At 45.2% G+C, this 21,438-nt stretch overlaps 2 protein-coding genes across 2 annotated transcripts in view; one reads left to right on the top strand and one right to left on the bottom strand.

Annotated features, from left to right (window-relative positions):
- The window catches only part of sgpp2 (sphingosine-1-phosphate phosphatase 2), a 15,692-nt gene extending 10,989 nt beyond the window's left edge, over positions 1-4,703 (top strand). The window contains exons 3-5 of the mRNA XM_023978872.3: positions 1,235-1,414; positions 3,190-3,279; positions 3,817-4,703. Coding sequence (XP_023834640.1) covers positions 1,235-1,414; positions 3,190-3,279; positions 3,817-4,362 — 816 coding nt within the window. The 3' untranslated portion in view covers positions 4,363-4,703. The remainder of the gene's footprint in view (positions 1-1,234; positions 1,415-3,189; positions 3,280-3,816) is intronic.
- Positions 4,704-5,554: 851 nt separating this feature from the next.
- LOC111960760 (phenylalanine--tRNA ligase beta subunit-like) lies at positions 5,555-17,116 on the bottom strand. Its single transcript, XM_023982964.2, is given in 17 exon segments — positions 5,555-6,057; positions 7,857-8,009; positions 8,238-8,355; positions 8,602-8,694; positions 8,826-8,906; positions 9,032-9,239; positions 10,511-10,529; positions 10,532-10,571; positions 12,276-12,327; positions 12,521-12,653; positions 13,675-13,783; positions 13,904-14,054; positions 14,534-14,649; positions 15,971-16,043; positions 16,185-16,339; positions 16,447-16,502; positions 17,009-17,116. Coding segments are annotated over 17 exon segments (1,767 nt in total). The 5' UTR covers positions 17,067-17,116; the 3' UTR covers positions 5,555-5,905.
- Positions 17,117-21,438: the final 4,322 nt, after the last annotated feature.

Below are 21,438 nucleotides of genomic sequence, written 5' to 3'. Positions count from 1 at the left end.
GTTTCACAGTATTAATCTCCTGGCTCTATGGTTAACCATGAGGATAAGAGCCTGTAGGCAGTTTTTATCTCTCATAGACCAGGTTACTGAAACCCTTCACTGATTATAGTGTCCCCATCTGTAATAGGAATAGTCACCACTCTATATCTTCTTTCTGTCGCTCGCAATACTGCTCCTTCCTAGTACCTTTCTCTCTCTCTCTCTCGATCCTCATCTCTCAAGTCTCTCTCTCGCGATCATTCTCGTCTTCTCTCGTTCTCTCCTCTCACATCTCTCCTCTCTCTCTCTCTCTTCTCTCTATGTCTCATCTCCCATCATCTTCGGCTCTTCGTCTAGTAGCTCTCTTTCTCTTCTCTTATCACTTCGTCTCTATCAGTCTCTTGTCGCAATCGATCTCATCTCTCCATCCCCCGTCAAATCTCTATTCTCCTAGTCACTCTCTCTCTCATCTCTTCTCTTCTTCGATTCGGTCTCTTTCATATCTATGCGCCCTGATCAATTACATTGCAGCTGTTGTTAGGATGAGCTCTCTCTCTCTCTCATTAAATATAAAAGGCAGAGCTAAATACAACTCTAACCAGGGTGGAGGGGCAGCCCCCGTGTCCCACTTGCACCGTCTCCTGAGGATGTGTAGTAGACAGTCAGTGTGTACTCAGGTTGCACAACTGATGTACAACGCATTTGTCGCACAAAGGTTGTAATACAACATGTTTTTTCTGCACAAACTCTGTATCACTAAAATATCAGTTGTTTCACAACCATTGTCAAAGAACCTGAGTGTGTACTGGGCCTAAGTGGAGTGTGTCTGTGTTCCTGTAGGTGTAGAGACAGTCACCATCAACCGAAGACACTGTGTCAGCAGCTTACGGCTGTATTTGATTCTTAAAGTAGATTGTGTTACTGGGCAACTCCAGACTGTGCTCCGTTTATAGAAGTGTGTCTTGCATCTTCTTGCAAACTGGTTGCTACAGACTGAATGATTACTTATTTATAGGATACTGTGTGGCCATTCTTAATGGAGCATTGAACAATCAGGTTAGCTTCATACATTAGAATGTTTTTGATTTATTCTGTCACAGTAAAAGTGTAGAGTTCCATCCAATCAATCAAATGTATTTGTAAAGCCATTATTAAGATTTACCCTCCTCTCCGCCTCCTCTTTTCCTGTCCTGTCCTCTCCTCTGCCCTCCCTTTCTCCTCCTCTTCTCTCTTCTCATTCTCTCCTCTCCTCCAGATGGTTATGTACATCGGCCAGGCCCTGAAGGATGTGCTGAAGCTGCCACGCCCTCTATCGCCCCCAGTGGTGAAGCTGGAGAAGCGTGTGGACGCTGAGTATGGCCTTCCCTCCACCCACGTCATGGCCACCACCGCCATCTTCTTCACCCTACTCCTCAGCGCCCCTTCCAGGGTTCAAGTGAGGCCCATGCAGCACCCTGAGCCTCTTGGGTCCCCTGCCAAGCTTCTGCTACTCAGTCTTGGGGGAGACTCATCACTTGCTCACTCCCCTGGGACCAGGCCTGTACAGAACTATAGATGTAAAATAAATATGGAGAGTTTGGTGCCAACATAGTTATTCCCTACAATTCTCACTAGCAGGGATGTAAACACATTTGTGCACAATATCTGAGAGAAATAAGCTTTTTGTGCGTATGCAAAATTTCAGGGATTTTTTATTTCAGGTCATGAAACACGGGACCAACACTTTAATGTTGCATTTATATTTTTGTTCAGTGTAGTTTGCCAGACTCTGTACAGCCTTGTCTGAAAAAAAAACGACTTGCCTCTAGACCTTCAGTCTATGCAGATTTGAAGGACCTGAAATAGGTGTAAGCATCTCTGTTCAGGGGGCTTGTCTCTCCTGAGTCCCTGAGTCCTGACCCTGACTGTCCTTCCTGGCAATGTGCTGGGAGGGGCGGAGTGGTCAGTCACCATCATTCACCATCAGGCACCAACAGTCACCATCAGACACACCCACACAGCTGCTTTGTTCCTCTGATAGACTAGAGTAAATGACTGTCAATCTCTCTCTCTCTCTCTCTCTCTCTCTCTCTCTCTCTCTCTCTCTCTCTCTCCTCGGTCGCCTCTCCCGACAGCTCTCTCCTCTTCTCTCTTTCCTTTTCGTTCTCTCTTCTCTAACTGCACTCTCTTCTTCTCTTTCTTCGTCTTCTCTCTCTCTCTTCTCGTCTCTCTTTCTCTTCTCTGTCTCACACAAAACAATTCAATCAATCCAGCTACTCAAACAACACACAGCCTCAGATATAGGTGTAGTGTTACTGCAGGTGGTACATTGTTCTAGAGAGAGCATTGCAATCTATGCCATGTGGTGACTTAGTTTCTGTTTCTGAGAGTGTACATAGCTATAGATGTTTAGTGGTCTGAATGGCTGAGGGCGATCCTTAGGTTCTGAGGGGTGAAAGGTCAGGACAGTCAATCACAAGTGCCCCTCCATCCAACATCCTTTGTGTCCATTACAGATCCATTCTTCATTAACTTCTTCTGAAGGCCCCCAACTGCAAGGGAAAGGAACAGACACAGGAAGAGAGAGAGAAGCAGGAGGGAGGGAGGGGAAAGGAGGGTCAATGAATACAATGACATATAGGTTCTTCTATTCCACTGTCATTGAAATGGAGGCGAAACAAAAACACCAAATGGGTAATATATAAATTATATAAATGATGGAGAGGGAAGGGAGATGCAAGAGACAGTTGAGCAAAAACAGAGTATGTCTTTAAGGAATGTTAACGTGGCAAGAAATAGATGGATGACAGATAGAAGATGTAGTTGTCTTAGGGAGATGTAGATGGATGACAGATAGAATATGTAGTTGTCTTAGGGAGATGTTGGGAGTTTCTTTCTTTCACCATCCTAGTCTGACAGTCCCAAGCTGATGAGGTTTTCAGATCATATCCATCATTTATCAGAGTATCAGAGAATGTCTCTTATCAGAATGTGTGTTTTGTGTATTTTGTAGTAGTGTGTGTGCACTCACACACGTGTACCCACGTCTGAGTCAGTGGAGGCTGCTGAGGGGAAGAATGGAGAGAATGGAATGTTATCAGAAACATAGAAACCGTGTTTGATACGATTCCACTCCAGCCATTACCACAAGCCTGTCATCCCTGATTAAGGTGCCACCAACCTCCTATTGTCAGAGCGTGATTTGTGTGTACCTCTATTTTCTGTCCACAGTTCCAGTTTGAAGTGGGTCTGCTTGTGGCGGTGGTGCTGTCTCTGTTGGTGTGTCTGAGTCGTCTGTACACAGGCATGCATTCCGCTCTGGTAAGTCTCTTCTGCTGCTCTGCCCCAACAGTACTGTATAAAGTACTGTATAAAACATTCAGACCCAATGCAGGATGTATTATTCATACTGTATGTCTGGCTGGCACTCTTAGCTAGGGGGACCTGCCTTTCACTTTGACACTCATCATGCCTTTACATAAGAATAAGTAGTTCATTATGACCTGTAAAGAGTTTTTGGAGTAAATATGAGATAACGGAGGTTCCAGAGCAACACTCTGACCAGAGGATGCTGGTGAGAGGAGCTATAGGAGGACAGGCTCATTGTAATGTCTGGAAAGAAAGAAATGGAACGGTATCAAACATATAGAAACCACATGTATGACTCTGTTCCATTAATTCCATTCCAATGAGGCTGTCCTCTTATTGCTATTCCCACCAGCCTCTGACTCAGACTAGCACTTCATCACCATAAAGACCACATCACCCTTCAATCAACTATGAATAGATCTGTCTAAGCAGTTACAAAAATGTATAACATACATGTATGTATATACTCCCACTCCCTGCTGGTTTCAGGACGTGATCTGTGGTGCTCTAATCTCAGCCACATTAATGTTGGTCACCTATCCATACTGGGAAACCTTCGACCGGCTCCAGCTCACTTCCCCACTCTCCCCCGTCGGGGCATTGGTACTGGCTCTCTTCCTGAGCTACACCTACCCTGAGCTGGACCATTACACCACCACGCGGGGGGACACCACCACCATCCTGGGGGTGGGTGCAGGCTGTTCTGTGGGCTACTGGGTAAATGAGAGGCTGGGGGAGACGTTTGAGCCCCAGGGGGTGCTACCCATACCCCTGCCAGCACTGACACTGGGTGGCTTAGCCCTGGCCAGCTCCCGCTTTGTGGTGGGTGTCGTGGCGTTGGTGGCGACTCGACAAATAATGAAGACAGCCAGTCTGTGGGTGCTGTGCTTCTGGTATGGAGTGTCAGTCAAAGACATAGACGCCAGGAGAAGGAAGGAGATCGAGGTGCCGTATAAATTCACCACCTATACATCTATAGGCCTGGTCCACTCTATTCTGGTCAATAGACTGTTCATAGTACTGGGACTGCTATGACCCAATACTTTTATGAACTGTTAAAATATATACGCTACCATTCAAAAGTTTGGGGTCACTTAGAAATTAGAAAACAGTATCAAACAGTTTCTGTGAAGGGAGTAGTACACAGCGTTGTACGAGATCTTCAGTTTCTTGGCAATTTCTCACATGGAATAACCTTCATTTCTCAGATCAAGAATAGACTGACGAGTTTCAGAAGAAAGGTCTTTGTTTCTAGCCATTTTGAGCCTGTAATCAAACCCACAAATGCTGATGATACTCAACTAGTCTAAAGAAGGCCAGTTTATTTGCTTCTTTAATCAGAACAAGTTTTCAGCTGTGCTAACATAATTGCAAACGGGTTTTCTAATGTTAATTAGCCTTTTAAAATGATCAACTTGGATTAGCTAACACAACATGCCATTGGAACACAAGAGTGCTGGTCACTGATAATGGGCCTCGGTGCGCCTATGTAGATATTCCATTAAAAATCTGCTGTTTCCAGCTACAATAGTCATTTACAACATGAACAATGTCTACACTGTATTTCTGATCAATTAGATGTTATTTTAATGGACAAAAAAATGCGCTTTACTTTCAAAAACAAGGACATTTCTAAGTGACCCCAAACTTTTGAACAGTAGTGTATATATAAAACATTATAGGATCCTGTCATCATTCAAGTGTTGTGTAAGAATGTTCTGACATTTACATCTTTTATACATCTGACATTGATTCTATATTTTTCACACATCGTGTAACTTTGAAATCCTGAAGACAAATGAAGACTCAATATTACACTGATTTTATTTAACGTGTTACTTGCCTTTCTGACTTCCTCACCATCACACAGAAACAGAACTAAGCAACACCTGCAGTTACAGTACTGTATCGTATGTCAGAGTTCATGTCCTGTTGTATCAAGTAGATGAAGCTCCGCCCAGGACCATTAACCCACCGAACAAGACCATACCAGTTGGACACACCACAAGGAAACCTGTTGAACCACAGCTTTGCGGCTTCCTGTTATTTACACTCATACGGTGCATTAGGCCTATACGCTGTATGACAAACCTTTAAAATGTAAATGACCTGAATCGATACAATTGCTCAGAGCAATGTCTTTAAATGGTATAGTACAGCATATTGGTTAAAGCTCAAATGAAGCAGGACTGAGATGAATTCAGAAACACAGGACTGAGTCACAGACTGACATCTCATATTCACTTTAATTACCATGGAGATAAAAATACAGCCACATCCTTTGTATATACCAGCCTACAATTTCTATGGTTACTTCATACACTGTTGTACATTTGTCAACAGAAATACCACACATGATATAAACTGAACAATTAATTTGGGGCCGAATCCTTACTTTCGCACATATCTCAAGCTTGCAATGTGATGTCAATGGGAGATTTGCGTGAAAATGTGAGCTCAGCTGCGGCAGGTTGGGCTGTACTCTGCTGGAGCTGGGAAAGCCTGTGTTGAGATGGACTGAGCATGAGTAGATGAGTTTGGTGGTGTTACAGGTTCAGGCGTGTGTCTGCGTGTGACATCACAGGAAGGGCTCGATGTCGATGTCCAGGGCGGAGCATGGCATGGTGAGCTCAAAGCGGTTGATGACATCAGGGTGAAGGACCCCGAGGCGTCCTATGCTCTTCCCGCGCGCAAAGATCTCAGCACAGCGACCAGGGAAGAAGGTGGAATCTGAAAGAAAAGAGGGGAAACAGAGGGGGTGGTCAGGAAGGAGAGGACCTCAGTGGTCCACTGAAAATAAACATCAGAAATGTAGTCTCTGAATAAATGTTTCTACAGACGAGACACCTAAGATCAAGCCAAAACGAGACAGAACTATTCTCAGATGTGAGAGACAACTCATTGATTTGTTTTTTAAAACACTGACTGCTAGAGCTTGTTCAAGGAAGAGACCAGCTAGGCTCAGGGTTGCCATAACTCCAGTTCCACAGACATGTTACAATGCTGTTCTGTTCTCTGCTCCCATGGTGCTTCAGTTCTTCCCACACTACTTTGCTCCTAAAAGCTAATGTACTCCTGAGCCACCGTTCAGATACTTACTCATAACTAGCAACAGAAAAATCTCTGCATGATCTGTGTGTGTGTGTGTCTTCCAGGGCAGCACCATGACAACCAGTCATTAAAAATGCTACACTAATAGCCAGACAGCCAGCCTGACAAGTGACAACCTATTCCACCAACCGTGAAAACCCTCTTCAGTTTCATTCTCACTGAGCCAAGGTCAACACTAACCAGACAGTCAGGAGGGTACAGCATGCCTTTAACAGTGAATGGGAAGGGCTGAATTTGACACAGTTGTTAAGTGAAACGTGGGCATCTGCTCTCCTTCCGCTAACTCCCTAACCACTCAGCCCTACACCGCATGGCTATGAGTGAGACAACTGACAGCTCTCGCTCTCTCTCTCTCTGCATAATAGTGTGTAAATGTGACAGTCTACGTGTTTTCTGTAGCTGTGAGTGTTTGTTTCAGGCAGTCTAAATGCCCATGGATCTCCCTGTAAACCCAGGGAGGCGCACTGCAGCAGCAGCAGACGTGACTCACATGCAGTCTGACTCCCGCTGCTGACGACACGCTCTCTTACCCTCCATCTCCCCGTTTCTCTATCCTCCACACCCCTGCACTCCCTCTTCACCCCCTCCTCATCCCTCTCTTTCTGTGGTCCTTGAGCCCATCGATTTCCCCACAGATTGTGACAGGAGACGCACATCCTGTGGTGAGTGAGTGAGGTGGAGAGAGAGACACAGAGATGGGAGGGATTGGAGCTAATTGAGCCCTGCAGAACCCACAGCTCATAAAAACACTGATTTGTGGAACAAGTTTCATGAGTGCAATGGGAAAACATTCACTTCACTAGTGAACAAAATACCCCCTAGAATCATTTCCACTGGAAATACAGCCACAGCTGTACTGTAGGTTGAGGATAGGTGTGAACTGTGAAACTATGATATGGGTTTTAGTTTTATACCACTTCCTTTCCTTGCCTCCTTTCCTTTATGACCACTGAGTTGGACAAGCTTGTTATGAATTTTTTTCTCACCAATTTCGTGATATCCAATTTTGATCTTGTCTCATCGCTGCAACTCCCCAACGGGCTTAGGAGAGGCGAAGGTCGAGTCATGTGTCCTCTGAAACATGACCCACCAAGCCGCGCTGCTTAACACCCGCTCGCTTAACCCGGAAGCCAGCCGCACCAATGTGTCTGAGGAAACGCCGTTCAACTGATGACCGAAATCAGCTTGCAGATGACCAGCCACAAGATGGAACCCCAGGCTGTAGTGACGCCACAACACTGCGATGCAGTGCCTGAGACCGCTGCGCCACTCGGGAGGCTAGTTGGACTGGTTTGACACGTCAGTTGAAAGCACCATGGTGAAAACTGAAAACCTATCCAGAGCTTTCACCAATCAGTTGCCATTGAAAGAAACAGAGTCCAGTTTAAACCACTGAGATGGCTCCCTGGTTGCCTTACCGTCAGCAGCCTGGATGTGGTAGCCATTGCCCTGGCCTGGTTTGACCTCCAGCAGCTGCATGACCCTGTCCATCAGACCGTGGATCACCTCAAACCCCGGACTCTTGTTGTAGTAGACAGCACAAAGGCGACGGTTGTTCCTGGCCCCCACGTCTGAGAGGGAGAGCAGAGGACAACGTAGGCATCAGGATATAATGTAGGATGTCTTTAAAAATGGATAATGACAGTGTGTATTCTTGAGTATGAGGGAATCAATATGTAAATTAATGTTTGTCCTAATAAAGAAATTGGATAGGCAGGCATACAATGACATTACTTAAACACATATCCATGAATACTGTCTATTATGAATACTTCGGTCACACCCGTACAAAAACACACCTTTGGTTTCATCCTTGAGCACCACGTCTGAAATCTCAAACAGCCTCAGAGGCAGAGGCATCTTCCTGTTGGCAGCAACAGTCTTCAGCAGGCCTGAGAGCAGGGTGGTGCGCGCCACCTGGTGGAGAAGACGAGCACTGCTGTTAACACCACCACCAGCCTCTGACACACCCACCCAGTCACACAGCACCCTCTAGTGGAGAAAAACCCTCACATCAATAGAGGGTGAAAGAATCCAGTCAACTGTTTAACTTCAAAATGGCTGTAGTGTATAGCAACTGTACGAGATCCTTCAGAGACCAAAGGGGGCCAGTTTATAATGTTATCAGAGAGACATGATTAATGCAGGGTAATGGTGGTCCACCTGGAACTCAGCTGTCTTGGGGTTGGAGATGTGACATGCTCTGGTCTCTGAGATGTTCTTCAACAGCTTGTCAGCTATGTCCTCCTGAGAACACTGCACAGGAAGACAGATACAACACATGAAAATGAGTGTGTGTTTATTTATTTGGATCCCCATTAGATTTTGCAGAAGCAGCAGCAGCTACTCTTCTTGGGGTCCACAAAGGTAGAGAGTGTGGTCATTACCAGGGCGAAGGTGAGGGCCTCCGTGAATCCAGCAGCAGCCAGGTCCTGTCTCAGCAGCTCTGACAGCTTATTAAGTGGGAGCTAAAAACACAACAGTCATGAGGAGAGGGAAAATAAGACCTCACCACTTAATAGCACCCAACCAGCAGCTCCAGTCAACAACCAATCAACTTCATTAATGAATAACCAGCTGAAGAAACCCTCACCTGATTGGCTACGGTATATGTGCGCGGCGTGGTGCGGGGAATATTGTTGAAACCGTATGCCATGGCAGCGTCCTCCATGATGTCACAGGCGTGGATGACGTCAGAGCGCGTGGGCGGGATCTCCACCTCGATCTGTTCGCCGTCACTCATGACCTCTGAGCGCAAGCACATCTTGGTCAAAAGTTGAGCGATATGCTCAGTCGACTCACTGGGGATTACAAACGTTAAAGCATTACAAACGTTAAACATCGGCAGGTAGCCTAGCGGTTAAGAACATTGGGTCAGTAACTGAAAGGTCAATGGTTTGAATCCCAAAGCCGACTAGGTGATTATTAAAAAATTCATTGATAAAGCACTTAACCCTAATTGCTCATGTAAGACTCTCTGGATAAGAGAGTCATGTAAATGTAAGGATGTTGGTAGCATTCTGCTTAGCATTTAGAGGAGAGGTCTCCAACCCTGTTCCTGGAGAGCTACCCTCCTGTAGGTTATAACTCTAACCCTGTTCCTGGAGAGCCACCCTCCTGTAGGTTATAACGCCAACCCTGTTCCTGGAGAGCTACCCTCCTGTAGGTTATAACTCCAACCCTGTTCCTGGAAAGCTAACCTCCTGTAGGTTATAACTCCAACCTGTTTCTGGAGAGCTACCCTCCTGTAGTTATAAACTCCAACCCTGTTCCTGGAGAGCTACCCTCCTGTAGGTTTATCCTCCAACCTGTTCCTGGAAAGCTACCTCCTGTAGGTTATAACTCCAACCCTGTTCCTGGAGAGCCACCTCCTGTAGGTTATAACTCCACAACTGTCCTGGAAAGCTACCCTCTGTAGGTTATAACTCCACCCTGTTCCTGGAGAGCTACCTCCTGTAGGTTATAACTCCAACTGTTCCTGGAGAGCCACCCTCCTGTAGGTTATAACTCCAACCTGTTCCTGGAAAGCTACCCTCCTGTAGTTTAACTCCAACCTGTTCCTGGAGAGCTACCCTCCTGTAGGTTATAACTCCAACCCTGTTCCTGGAGAGCTACCCCTGTAGGTTATAATCCAACCCTGTTCCTGAAAGCTACGCTCCTGTAGGTTTTCACACTCAAACCCAGTTGTAATTAACCTGATTCAGCTGATCAACAAGCTAATTATTGAATCAGATGCGCTTAGATTAGGGTTAGAGTGAAACTACAGGAGGGTAGCTCTACAGGAACAGGGTTAGAGTTGAAACCTACAGGAGGGTAGCTCTACAGGAACAGGGTTAGAGTTGAAACCTACAGAGGGTAGCTCTACAGGAACAGGTTAGAGTTGAACCTACAGGAGGGTAGCTCTACAGAACAGGGTAAGAGTTGAAACCTACAGGAGGGTAGCTCTACACGAACAGGGTTGAGTTGAAACCTACAGGAGGGTAGCTCTACACGAACAAGGTTGGAGTGAAAACCTACAGGAGGGTAGCTCTACACGAACAAGGTTGGATATTATTTCAAGCCACTTTGTTACCTGATGCCAACTTTGCGGTGATGAAGTCAGCTGACAGAGTTTCCTTCCTGTAAGCCAGCTCCTGAGGTCACATGGTATAGCAGAAAGGTTGAGGGTTACAAATAGATTGGGGATAATCAGAATGTACATATTGACCAGTGGGTTCTAATATACACTGCTCAAAAAATAAAAGGGAACACTAAAATAACACATCCTAGATCTGAATGAATGAAATATTCTTATTAAATACTTTTTTCTTTACATAGTTAAATGGGCTGAAACAAAATCACACAAAAATGATCAATGTAAATCAAATTTATCAACTCGAGGTCTGGATTTGGAGTCACACATCAAAATTAAAAGTGGAAACCACACTACAGGTGATCCAACTTTGATGTAATGTCCTTAAACACAGTCAAAATGAGGCTCAGTAGTGTGTGTGGGCTCCACGTGCCGGTATGACCTCCCTACAATGCCTGGGCATGCTCCTGATGAGGTGGCGGATGGTCTCCTGAGGGTCTCCTCCCAGACTGGACTAAAGCATCCGCCAACTCCTGGACAGTCTGTGGTGCAACGTGGCGTTGGTGGATGGAGCGAGACATGTTGTCCCAGATTGCTCAATTGGATTCAGGTCTGGGGAACGGGGCGGGCCAGTCCATAGCATCAATGCCTTCCTCTTGCAGGAATGCTGACACACTCCAGCCACATGAGGTCTAGCATTGTCTTGCATTAGGAGGAACCCAGGGCCAACCGCATCAGCATATGGTCTCACAAGGGGTTGAGGATCTCATCTCGGTACCTAATGCCAGTCAGGCTACCTCTGGCGAGCACATGGAGGGCTGTGCGGCCCAAAGAAATGCCACCCACCACCATGACTGACCCACCGCCAAACCGGTCATGCTGGAGGATGTTGCAGGCAGCAGAACGTTCTCACGGCGTCTCCAGACTCTGTCACGTCTGTCACATGTCCTCAGTGTGAACCTGCTTTCATCTGTGAAGAGCACAGGGCGCCAGTGGCGAATTTGCCAATCTTGGTGTTCTCTGGCAAATGCCAAAGGTCCTGCACGGTGTTGGGCTGTAAGCAACCCACCTGTGGACGTCGGGCCTCATACCCCCCTCATGGAGTCTGTTTCTGACTGTTCAAGCAGACACATGCACATTTGTGGCCTGCTGGAGGTCATTTTGCAGAGCTCTGGCAGTGCTCCACCTGCTCCTCCTTGCACAAAGGCGGAGGTAGCGGTACTGCTGCTGTGTTGTTGCCTCCTACGGCCTCCTCACGTCTCCTGATGTACTGGCCTGTCTCCTGGTAGCGCTCAAAGCTCTGGACACTACGTCGACAGACACAGCAAACCTTCTTGCCACAGCTCGCATTGATGTGCCATCCTGGATGAGCTGCACTACCTGAGCCATTTGTGTGGGTTGTAGACTCCGTCTCATGCTATCACTAGAGTGAAAGCACCGCCAGCATTCAAAAGTGACCAAACATCAGCCAGGAAGCATAGGACTGAGAAGTGGTCTGTGGTCACCACCTGCAGAACCACTCCTTTATTGGGGGTGTCTTGCTAATTGCCTATAATTTCCACCTTGTGTCTATTCCATTTGCACAACAGCATGTGAAATTTATTGTCAATCAGTGTTGCTTCCTAAGTGGACAGTTTGATTTCACAGAAGTGTGATTGACTTGGAGTTACATTGTGTTGTTTAAGTGTTCCCTTTATTTTTTTGAGCAGTGTATTTTCCCACAAAAGGAAACAGACTGCAGGGTGATGGTGAGGGGATACAGTACCGGGTACTGACAGGTCCTTCCGTCTGGGTACACCACCTCAGCCTCTTCTACCCTGAGAGAGAGCGACAGAACGTGAGATAGGTCAAGAGGAGTCTTTTAAAGTGGGGCAGGGCAAAGGAACTTCTTATTACTATAACAGATCCCAACTATAACAGATTCCTACTAATTCATGGTCTTATTTTACACACAATAACATATTAGGTATTTCAATCATAGAAATCTAAACAGCTGTTGCCTGGACTCACGTGAAAGGCTCTTCACAATACTCGCAGAACATCGTCACCATCATGTCCAACACAATTTTTGCCTTGGTAAGATCAGTGGCTGTGCACTCGATAAAAACATTCTTTGTATTCAAGGAGATTTTGGAATGGTCCCCTGAAAAACAACAGACACAGAACAGTATCTACAACATACCATGGGGAAATCAATATTGGAAGTCCACGAGGTTAATCATTTTGGCATATACAGTCCATACGGAAAGTATTCAGACCCCTCGACTTTTTCCACATTTTGTTACATGACAGCTTAATTCTAAAATGTATTCAATTGTTTTTCCTCATCAATCTACACACAATACCCCATAATGACAAAGCAAAAACAGGTTTAGACATATTTGATAATATATTAAAAATAAACAGAAATAACTTATTTACATAAGTATTCAGACCCTTGGCTATGAGACACGAAATGGAGCTCAAGTGCATTCTGTTTCCATTGATCATCCTTAAGCTGTTTCTACAACTTGATTGGAGTCCACCTGTTGTAAATTCAATTAATTGGGCATGGTTTGGAAGGGCACACACCTGTCTATAAGGTCCCACAGTTGACAGTGCATGTCAAAGCAAAAACCAAGCCATGAGGTCAAAGGAATTGTCCGTAGAGCCCAGAGACAGGATTGTGTCCAGGCAGAGATCTGGGGATGGGTACCATTGAAGGTCAAAGAAGAGAGCGGCCTTCATCATTTTTAAATGGAAGAAGTTTGGAACCACTAAGACTCTTCCTAGATGGCTGCCCGGCCAAACTAAGCAATCGGGGGAGAAGGGCCTTGGTCAGGGAGGTGACAAAGAACCCAATGTTCACTTTGCCAAAAGGCACCGTCATACCCAAGAAGACTCGAGGCTGTAATCACTGCCAAAGGTGCTTCAACAAAGTACTGAGTAAAGGGTCTGAATACTTATGTAAATGTAAATGTGATTTAGGTTTTTTATTTTTAATACATTTGCTAACATTTCAAAAAATCTGTTTTTGCTTTGTCATTATGGGGTATTGTGTGTAGATTGATGAGAGAAAACAAACAATTTAATCAATTTTAGAAAAAGGCTATAACATAACAAAATGGGTAAAAAGTCAAGGGGTTTGAATACTTTCCAAATGCACTGTATGTGTGTGTCCTCACCATTGATGATTGGAGGCATAGACAGTACAATGCCGTTGCTGTCATAGATGACAGGATATACAGCCTCGTCTTCAATGATGTGCAGATAGTGTCGCAAGTGGCTGTCTGTCTGAGAGGGAGAAATACAAACAAATTGAAAGATTGGATGACAGAAATAAAAGATCTCTAGCCATACACAATCACAACTCATGTTAGAGGCTCATGATCTCTGTAGCCAATCCCTGCTCACCTTGTAGAGAATCATGAGTTCCTGTGCGGTGTACTCCTTTGCCTGGTTGAGAGGTTTGAAGCGGATGTCACCAGGTGGTTTGGCTGTGTAGGTGAAGGGGCCTGAAATGGTGTCCAGGTCATGGGTGCCGATGGCAACCAGAGTCCTTTTCCTACAGAGCACAGATTACAGTCAATTCACACACTGTCACAACATCCACTGAGACAATATCTCAGAGACTACCAGAGAAGAACACACTGAAAGCCATCACTGAAGTATGAGGCATGGTATTGAAAAAGGTCTCTGACCAAAACATTGACAATAAATATGCAGAGGTGAAATTGTGTGTGTAATAAGTAAGCCTTGTCCGAGCCAGAATGGCCCATAGGGTCAGGAGCCTATCTCCTGTTTTTTGTAGAGCAAGGCAGCTTGATGTACAAGTACACCAATTGGATGCTAAACTGTCACAGGGCCTTACCCACAATCCAAGCATAGAGCAATCAGTCTTTGGTATGACTCAAACAAGGACCGAACCCCCAACATTCCAATCTAAGGGCAGACACTAACCTCAAGGCCACTGAGTTGGTCAAACTTGTGTGTGTTGTATATATTTTTCTGTGAAGGTAGAGATGTGTTAGGTGTCTGACTAACCTACAGACGTTCTGATGGAGTTTTTCCTGTAGTTCGATAAAGCTGTCGTAGCGTTCCTGTGTGAAGGTGATGTTCCTCAGGACTGCAGCCACAGCGTGGGGTCGCACAACAGTTGTCTACGACAGGCACAAACAGGGGCACCCACAGTCGGTCAGGATTATCTCATTCATCTCTAAAAACTATATCTTACTTCCAACAAAAACCCTCCTTTGCACAGCCTCAACAAATGTAGAGGAAATCATAAACAGCTCAATATCTTAATTCATCATCTTGTCACAAAGGACTGCTGTGGTGGTTCATTCATGACAAGATGTATGACCCAACCTAACCCTCTGCCCCAAACCCAGGTCAGTAAACAGTCCCCTCCATGTTTCCCCCTCCCCCACAACCAAATGAACACAACCCTACACTCTGCCCGAAACCCAGGTCAGTAAACAGAGAGTATGCTCCAATGTGAGCAAGATAAAGGAGCTGATTGTGGACTACAGGAAAAGGCAGGCCAAACAGGCCCCCATTAACATCGACAGGGCTGTAGTGGAGCGGGTCGAGAGTTTCAAGTTCCTTGGTGTCCACATCACCAACGAACTCTCATGGTCCAAACATACCAAGACAGTCATGAAGAGGGCACGACAAAACCTTTTCAGTACCCCCTCAGGAGACTGAAAAGATTTGGCATGGGTCCCCAGATCCTCAAAAGGTTCTACAGCTGCACCATCGAGAGCATCCTGACCGGTTGCATAACCGCCTGGTATGGCAACTGCTCGGCATCTGACCACAAGGCGCTAGAGGGTAGTGCGGGCGGCCTAGTACATCACTGGGGCCAAGCTTCCTGCCATCCAGGACCTATTTAATAAGCAGTGTCAGAGGAAAGCCCATAAAATTGTCAGAGACTCCAGTCACCCAAGTTATAGACTGTTTTCTCTGCTACCGCACGGCAAGTGGTACCGGAGCGCCAAGTCTAGGCCCAAAAGGCTCCTCAACAGCTTCTACCCCCAAGCCATAAGACTGCTGAACAATTCATAAAATCCCTTTTGTACACTGCTACTACTCGCTGTTCGTTTGTTACCTATGGATAGTCACTTCGCCACCACCTACATGTACAGAGTACCTCAACTAGCCTGTACCCCCGCACACTGACTCAGTACCGGTGCCCCCTGTATATAGCCTCGTTATTGTTATTCTTGCCTACCTCCCTACATTTGCACACACTGTACATAGATTTTTCGATTTTTCTTTTATTTTGTGTTATTGACTGTACGTTTGTTTATGTTTAACTCTGTGTTGTTTTTGTCACACTGCTTTGCATTCGGCGCAAGTGACAAATAAAGTTTGATTTGATGTTCCCTCCCTTCCTCTGTGATGATCAAATGACCCAACCCTACACTCTGCCCCAAACCCAGGTCATTAAACCGAGTCTGGTCCGTGTTTTCCACCCACCTCCTCTGTGATGACCAGCCTCTGAGGCTCACTGCTGGCTGGACTCACACGCCTGTAGCGAGGGGCTTCCATCCTGGAGCGCAGACACACATGGACATGTCAATACACAGCTGAAGACACAACACACACGATAAAGCAGCACAAGCTGAAGTACTTTGGCAATGTAAAAGTCATGTTTAAGCACACAATTCTCCATATAGATGTGTTTACATACTTCTGCTTGAAGACCTGCAGGCCCCTGACCAGCCCTTCCAGACACAGCAGGTCATAGCGGTTAGCTGGGACATCGATCTTATACAGAATCACATCAGACGCCCCCTCTGCCTTGGTGTCCCCCTGCTCACGACTGATGATGTCCTTCTCTGAGGTCTGAAGGACAGGGTTAGGGGGAGAATAGTTAACCAATGTATTGTTTTTGGGCTATCACACAAACAATTGGATATGGCTGAGGTTCATCCTCACTGTCTTCTACTCACAATCTCATCGAGCTCCAGCCCAAACTCAAAACACAACTCATCAAATTCTTCATCAGCTGAAATGAAGGGAAAGAAAATAGCATTTTAATATGTTGGAATAATTCGTATATTATGGTCCCACCTCCATTCTTCATTTAAATAAGATTTTACTAGTTAAATGGACGTAGCTATGTGGTGTTCAGTACAGTAACTTAGCAGGGTAGGATAGGTCTGGATAGGGAAATGATGCAATCGTCGTGAAATAACAAGCATCATCAGTTCTGTCAACTATCAAATCATGTTTTCAATCACTATTCAGTAGAAACAGAGTATATGCCTTTTTGTATGTAACATATGTGATTTGTTGTTAAACAACTCACAAAAAAAGCGTGATATGCTGTTATTGCCACGGCATCAGCCACTGTCTTAGCTAGGTAGCCACAGTAGCTAACTTAGGCAGCTATCTCGCTATATATATATAGGTACCTTTTGTCTGAAAATACAACGCAGAAACTAGTTAAAAGTTCTAATTCTACAATTTACTGAATATATATTACTTAAAAAGGTAAGTAACATTTCTTACTGTATGTTCTGCCCAATGCATGAAACAGAAGATCCCTTTTGACACTGACAGTCGGCATGTTGACCACGGCTAACCGCTAGCTACTAATCTTTCCTCCAAGACTGAAGGACCCACCGAAGCCAGCTGTAGCTGTCCGGGATAATGCCAGTCTGAATTATTGGTATAAAGTACTACTCGTACCAAAAGTCTCATATTGACATTTGGTATCGAATTAAATGGCCATTTCAAATATTTAATTCACAGTCACACTGGATTATTGAAGATCAAGTATAACAGTGTAGAACCGTTTATGTATTGTGAACGCACCTTTGTTGGTCAGTGCCAGGTGGGAAGGGTAAGGTGATACCTAAGGTGCCTTCAAGACAACTGGGATCTCGGAAAAATACGAGGTCCAATCATGACGTCAGGGATTTTCATGTCGGAAAGTCGGAGCTCTAGAGGCCTGACTTCCCGAGTTGGAATTCCGAGTCGGATGACCGTTTGAAAGATGTTTCCCAGTCAGAGCTCGTTTTTCCCCCGATGTTCCAGTTGTCTTAAATGCACTCAAGTCGGACGTTGGAGATTTCCGAGTTCCCAGTTCCCAGTTGTTTTGAACGTGGCACTAGTCAGTTGCAGAACGGAATGCGTTCAAATGAAATGTCTTTCACATTTAACCCAACCCCTCTGAATCAGAGAGGTGTGGGGGCTGCCAAAAACTATATTTTGGTATTTGTTTCATTAGTCCATTGTTGACATAGTCCCAAAATGTTTTGCTTGTCAGCAATCAAGTTATGTAACTTTCAAAATACAGAAATCATCCCCATATGACAAGTTTCCCCCGAAACATTATTGAACAGACAGATACATGGATGTGGCAGGGTGTAGCTTGAAGTAATGCGCATCCTATTTAAAGGGCAGCGGAGCGTTCCCAAAATCCACCTGTTTTTCAACTGTTCGTACAGAACAGCACTGTTTCCATTTAATTGAACATTGCTGTACATTTCTTTATACTGAAAGCAGCCATGGACGTCAATGTTTGCACGCACACGCTTCATTCTACTTCTTTTCTGCTTCCTGTCCGCGGTAGCATGGTGCTCGTATTGAGAGGCTGATTAGCTAGGACAGACAGGTGTGTGTACGCAAAGTGAAAACACAACATGGAATCCATGTTTGGCTTTGATTTGGAGGGGGGTGGTAGCATCTAACAATTGTATTTCATTATTTCCTGGGCACCCACTCGGCGAAGTAATTGACAACCTCCTAATCAGAACCTTCTACCTATTACAGATATATCTTCGGAAGTGGAAAAAGTGTTGCCAAACAGGCAGAGGCAAGGGTCGGTAAATAACTCTCAAGGTTGTGTTATAAGGATAGATCAGAGTCCCACTGGGGTCTAAACTGGGCTAGGAATAGGCCGACTGTGGAAATGTAGGGCTAACACAGTTACACCAAACAGTTCATAACAAAAGCCATGTATTGCTACGGGTATTTGGAACATATTTGATGTTATACAATTGTCATAGGCTATCAAATATTAGGCTTCTTAATCCACAATCACACTGGATTATGCCTAGCCTAATTCATCAGACTGTGATAGTAAAAGCGGTTAGATTATGCCCTATTGAAGACCAGTGGAGGCTGACCAAGGCCCCTACTACTATAGTACACCCCACCTATTTGCTGAATAGTGGTGCGGTGTACAAAATATTGTCTATTATATTGACATGATATTTGAGTGACTGCTCTATCAATGGAAATGCATGTCCTCAAAGATGGAAGGCAGGCAGGAGGAGGTGAGGTCAGGTGGGACCATTCTAGCTAATGAGACGGCAGATACGTGTGAACAACAGGGCATAGAGATAGATAGACAAACAAATAAACCAAAATAAAAGCTAAGTCTTCTCATGCTTTGGCATGAGGGTCTGCTATATAAACTGATTTAAAGCAGTGTTGGGGGAAAAACATACAACATTATAAAATCCATGTACACAAACAAGTGTGTAGTTAAAATTGGAAAAACACACATTTCTTTCCACAGGGCCGTGGGGTGAGACAGGGATGCAGCTTGAGCCCCACCCTCTTCAACATATAGTTCTGTCAACAAATTGGCAAGGGCACTAGAAGAGTCTGCAGCACCTGGCCTCACCCTACTAGAATCTGAAGTCAAATGTCTACTGTTTGCTGATCTGGTGCATCTGTCCCCAACTGTCATGGATCCCCCCATTACTGCTGCTCATTCCGTTCACCAGCTCCGGAGGACTACGTCATCAGCCTCCTAGGCGTCACTGAACTGGATCATCACCAGGTGTCTCGCGGTGTCTGTCAACACCACTACGGTGGAAATTCCAGGCCACRCCCCTCAAGTGGATTTACCGGAGGAATACCAGGATCTGCACCGGGTTTTATCTAAGACCCAGGCTACACGCCTGCCTCCTCATCGCTCCTGGGACTGTGCCATTGACATGCTGTCTGACGTAGCCCTCCCAAGAGGACACGTCTATCCCCTCTCAAATGTGGAGACCGAGGCCATGGAGACCTACATACAGGAGAGCCTCCAGCAGGGTTTTATCCGCCCCTCTACATCACCAGCCTCCTCAAGCTTATTTTTTGTTAAGAAGAAAGATGGGGGACTGCGCCCCTGCATTACCTATCGAACACTGAAGCCACCGTGAAGTTCAGCTATCCTTTACCCCTCATCCCAACCATCATCGAACAAATGCATGTGGCGCAGCACTTCACGAAACTGGACTTGAGGGACGGCAACAATCTGATGCGCATTTGTGCAGGCGACAAATGTAAAACGGCCTTCCCCTGTCTAATGCTCCTTCCGTCTTCCAGGCCTTTATTAACGAAGTGTTTCGGGACATGCTGGGAAGGGGCATAGTGGTTTATATAGAGAACATTTTGGTCTATTCTGCTGACCGCGCCCAGCATGTCTCGTTAGTCAGGTCTGTTCTGGGAAGAATGTTGTAGCATAATCTACAGTTGAAGTCAGAAGTTTACATACACTTAGGTTGGAGTCATTAAAACTCGTTTTTCAACCACAAACTATAGTCGGTTAGGATATCTACATCATTTTGCGTAATTTTTCCAACAATTCTTTACAGACAGATTATTTCACTTATAATTCACTCTATCACAATTCCAGTGGGTCAGAAGTTTACATACAACAAGTTGACTGTGCCTTTAAACAGCTTGGAAAAATCCAGAAAATTATGTAATGGCTTTAGAAGCTTCTGATAGGCTAATTGACATCATTTGAGTCAATTGGAGGTGTACCTGTGGATGTATTTCCGACCTACCTTCAAACTCAGTGTCTCTTTGCTTGACATCATGGGAAAATCCAAAGAAATCAGCCAAGACCTCATGAAAAGACCTCCACAAGTCTGGTTTATCTTTGGGAGCAATTTCCAAATGCCTGAAGGTACCACGTTCATCTGTACAAACAATAGTACGCAAGTATAAACACCATGGGACCACGCAGCCATCATACTGCTCAGGAAGGAGATGCGTTCTGTCTCCTAGAGATGAATGTACTTTGGTGCAAAAAGTGCAAATCAATCCCAGAACAACAGCAAATTACCTTGTGAAGATGCTGGAGGAAACAGGTACAAAAGTATCTATATCCACAGTAAAACGAGTCCTATATCGACATAACCTGAAAGGCTGCTCAGCAAGGAAGAAGCCACTGCTCCAAAACCGCCATAAAAAGCCAGACTACGATTTGAAACTGCACATGGGGACAAAGATCATACTTTTTGGAGAAATGTCCTCTTGTCTGATGAATCAAAAATAGAACTGTTTGGCCATAATGACCATCGTTACGTTTGGAGGAAAAAGGGGGAGGCTTGCAAGCCGAAGAACATCATCCCAACCGTGAAGCACAGGGGTGGCAGCATCATGTTGTGGGGGTGCTTTGCTGCAGGAGGAACTGTTGCACTTCACAAAATAGATGGCATCATGAGGCAGGACAATTATGTGGATATATTGAAGCAACATCTCAAGACATCAGTCAGGAAGTTAAAGCTTGGTCGCAAATGGGTCATCCAAATGGACAATGACCCCAAGCATACTTCCAAAGTTGTGGCAAAATGGCTTAAGGACAACAAAGTCAAGGTATTGGAGTGGCCATCACAAAGCCCTGACCTCAGTCCTATATAAAATTTGTGGGCAGAACTGAAAAAGAGTATGCAAGCAAGGAGGCCTACAAACCTCAGTTACACCAGCTCTGTCAGGAGGAATGGGCCAAAATTCACCCAACTTATTGTGGGAAGCTTGTGGAAGGTTACCCGACATGTTTGACCCAAGTTAAACAATTTAAAGGCAATGTTACCAGATACGCATTGAGTGTATATAAACTTCTGACCCACTGGGAATGTGATGAAAGAAATAAAAGCGGAAATAAATAATTCTCTCTACTATTATTCTGACATTTCACATTCTTAAAATAA

Source organism: Salvelinus sp. IW2-2015, linkage group LG4p, assembly GCF_002910315.2.
Source record: "Salvelinus sp. IW2-2015 linkage group LG4p, ASM291031v2, whole genome shotgun sequence".
Lineage (NCBI taxonomy): Eukaryota > Metazoa > Chordata > Actinopteri > Salmoniformes > Salmonidae > Salvelinus > Salvelinus sp. IW2-2015.
Note: the sequence above shows the minus strand (reverse complement) of the source record. Positions and strands in the feature narration are given on the sequence as shown.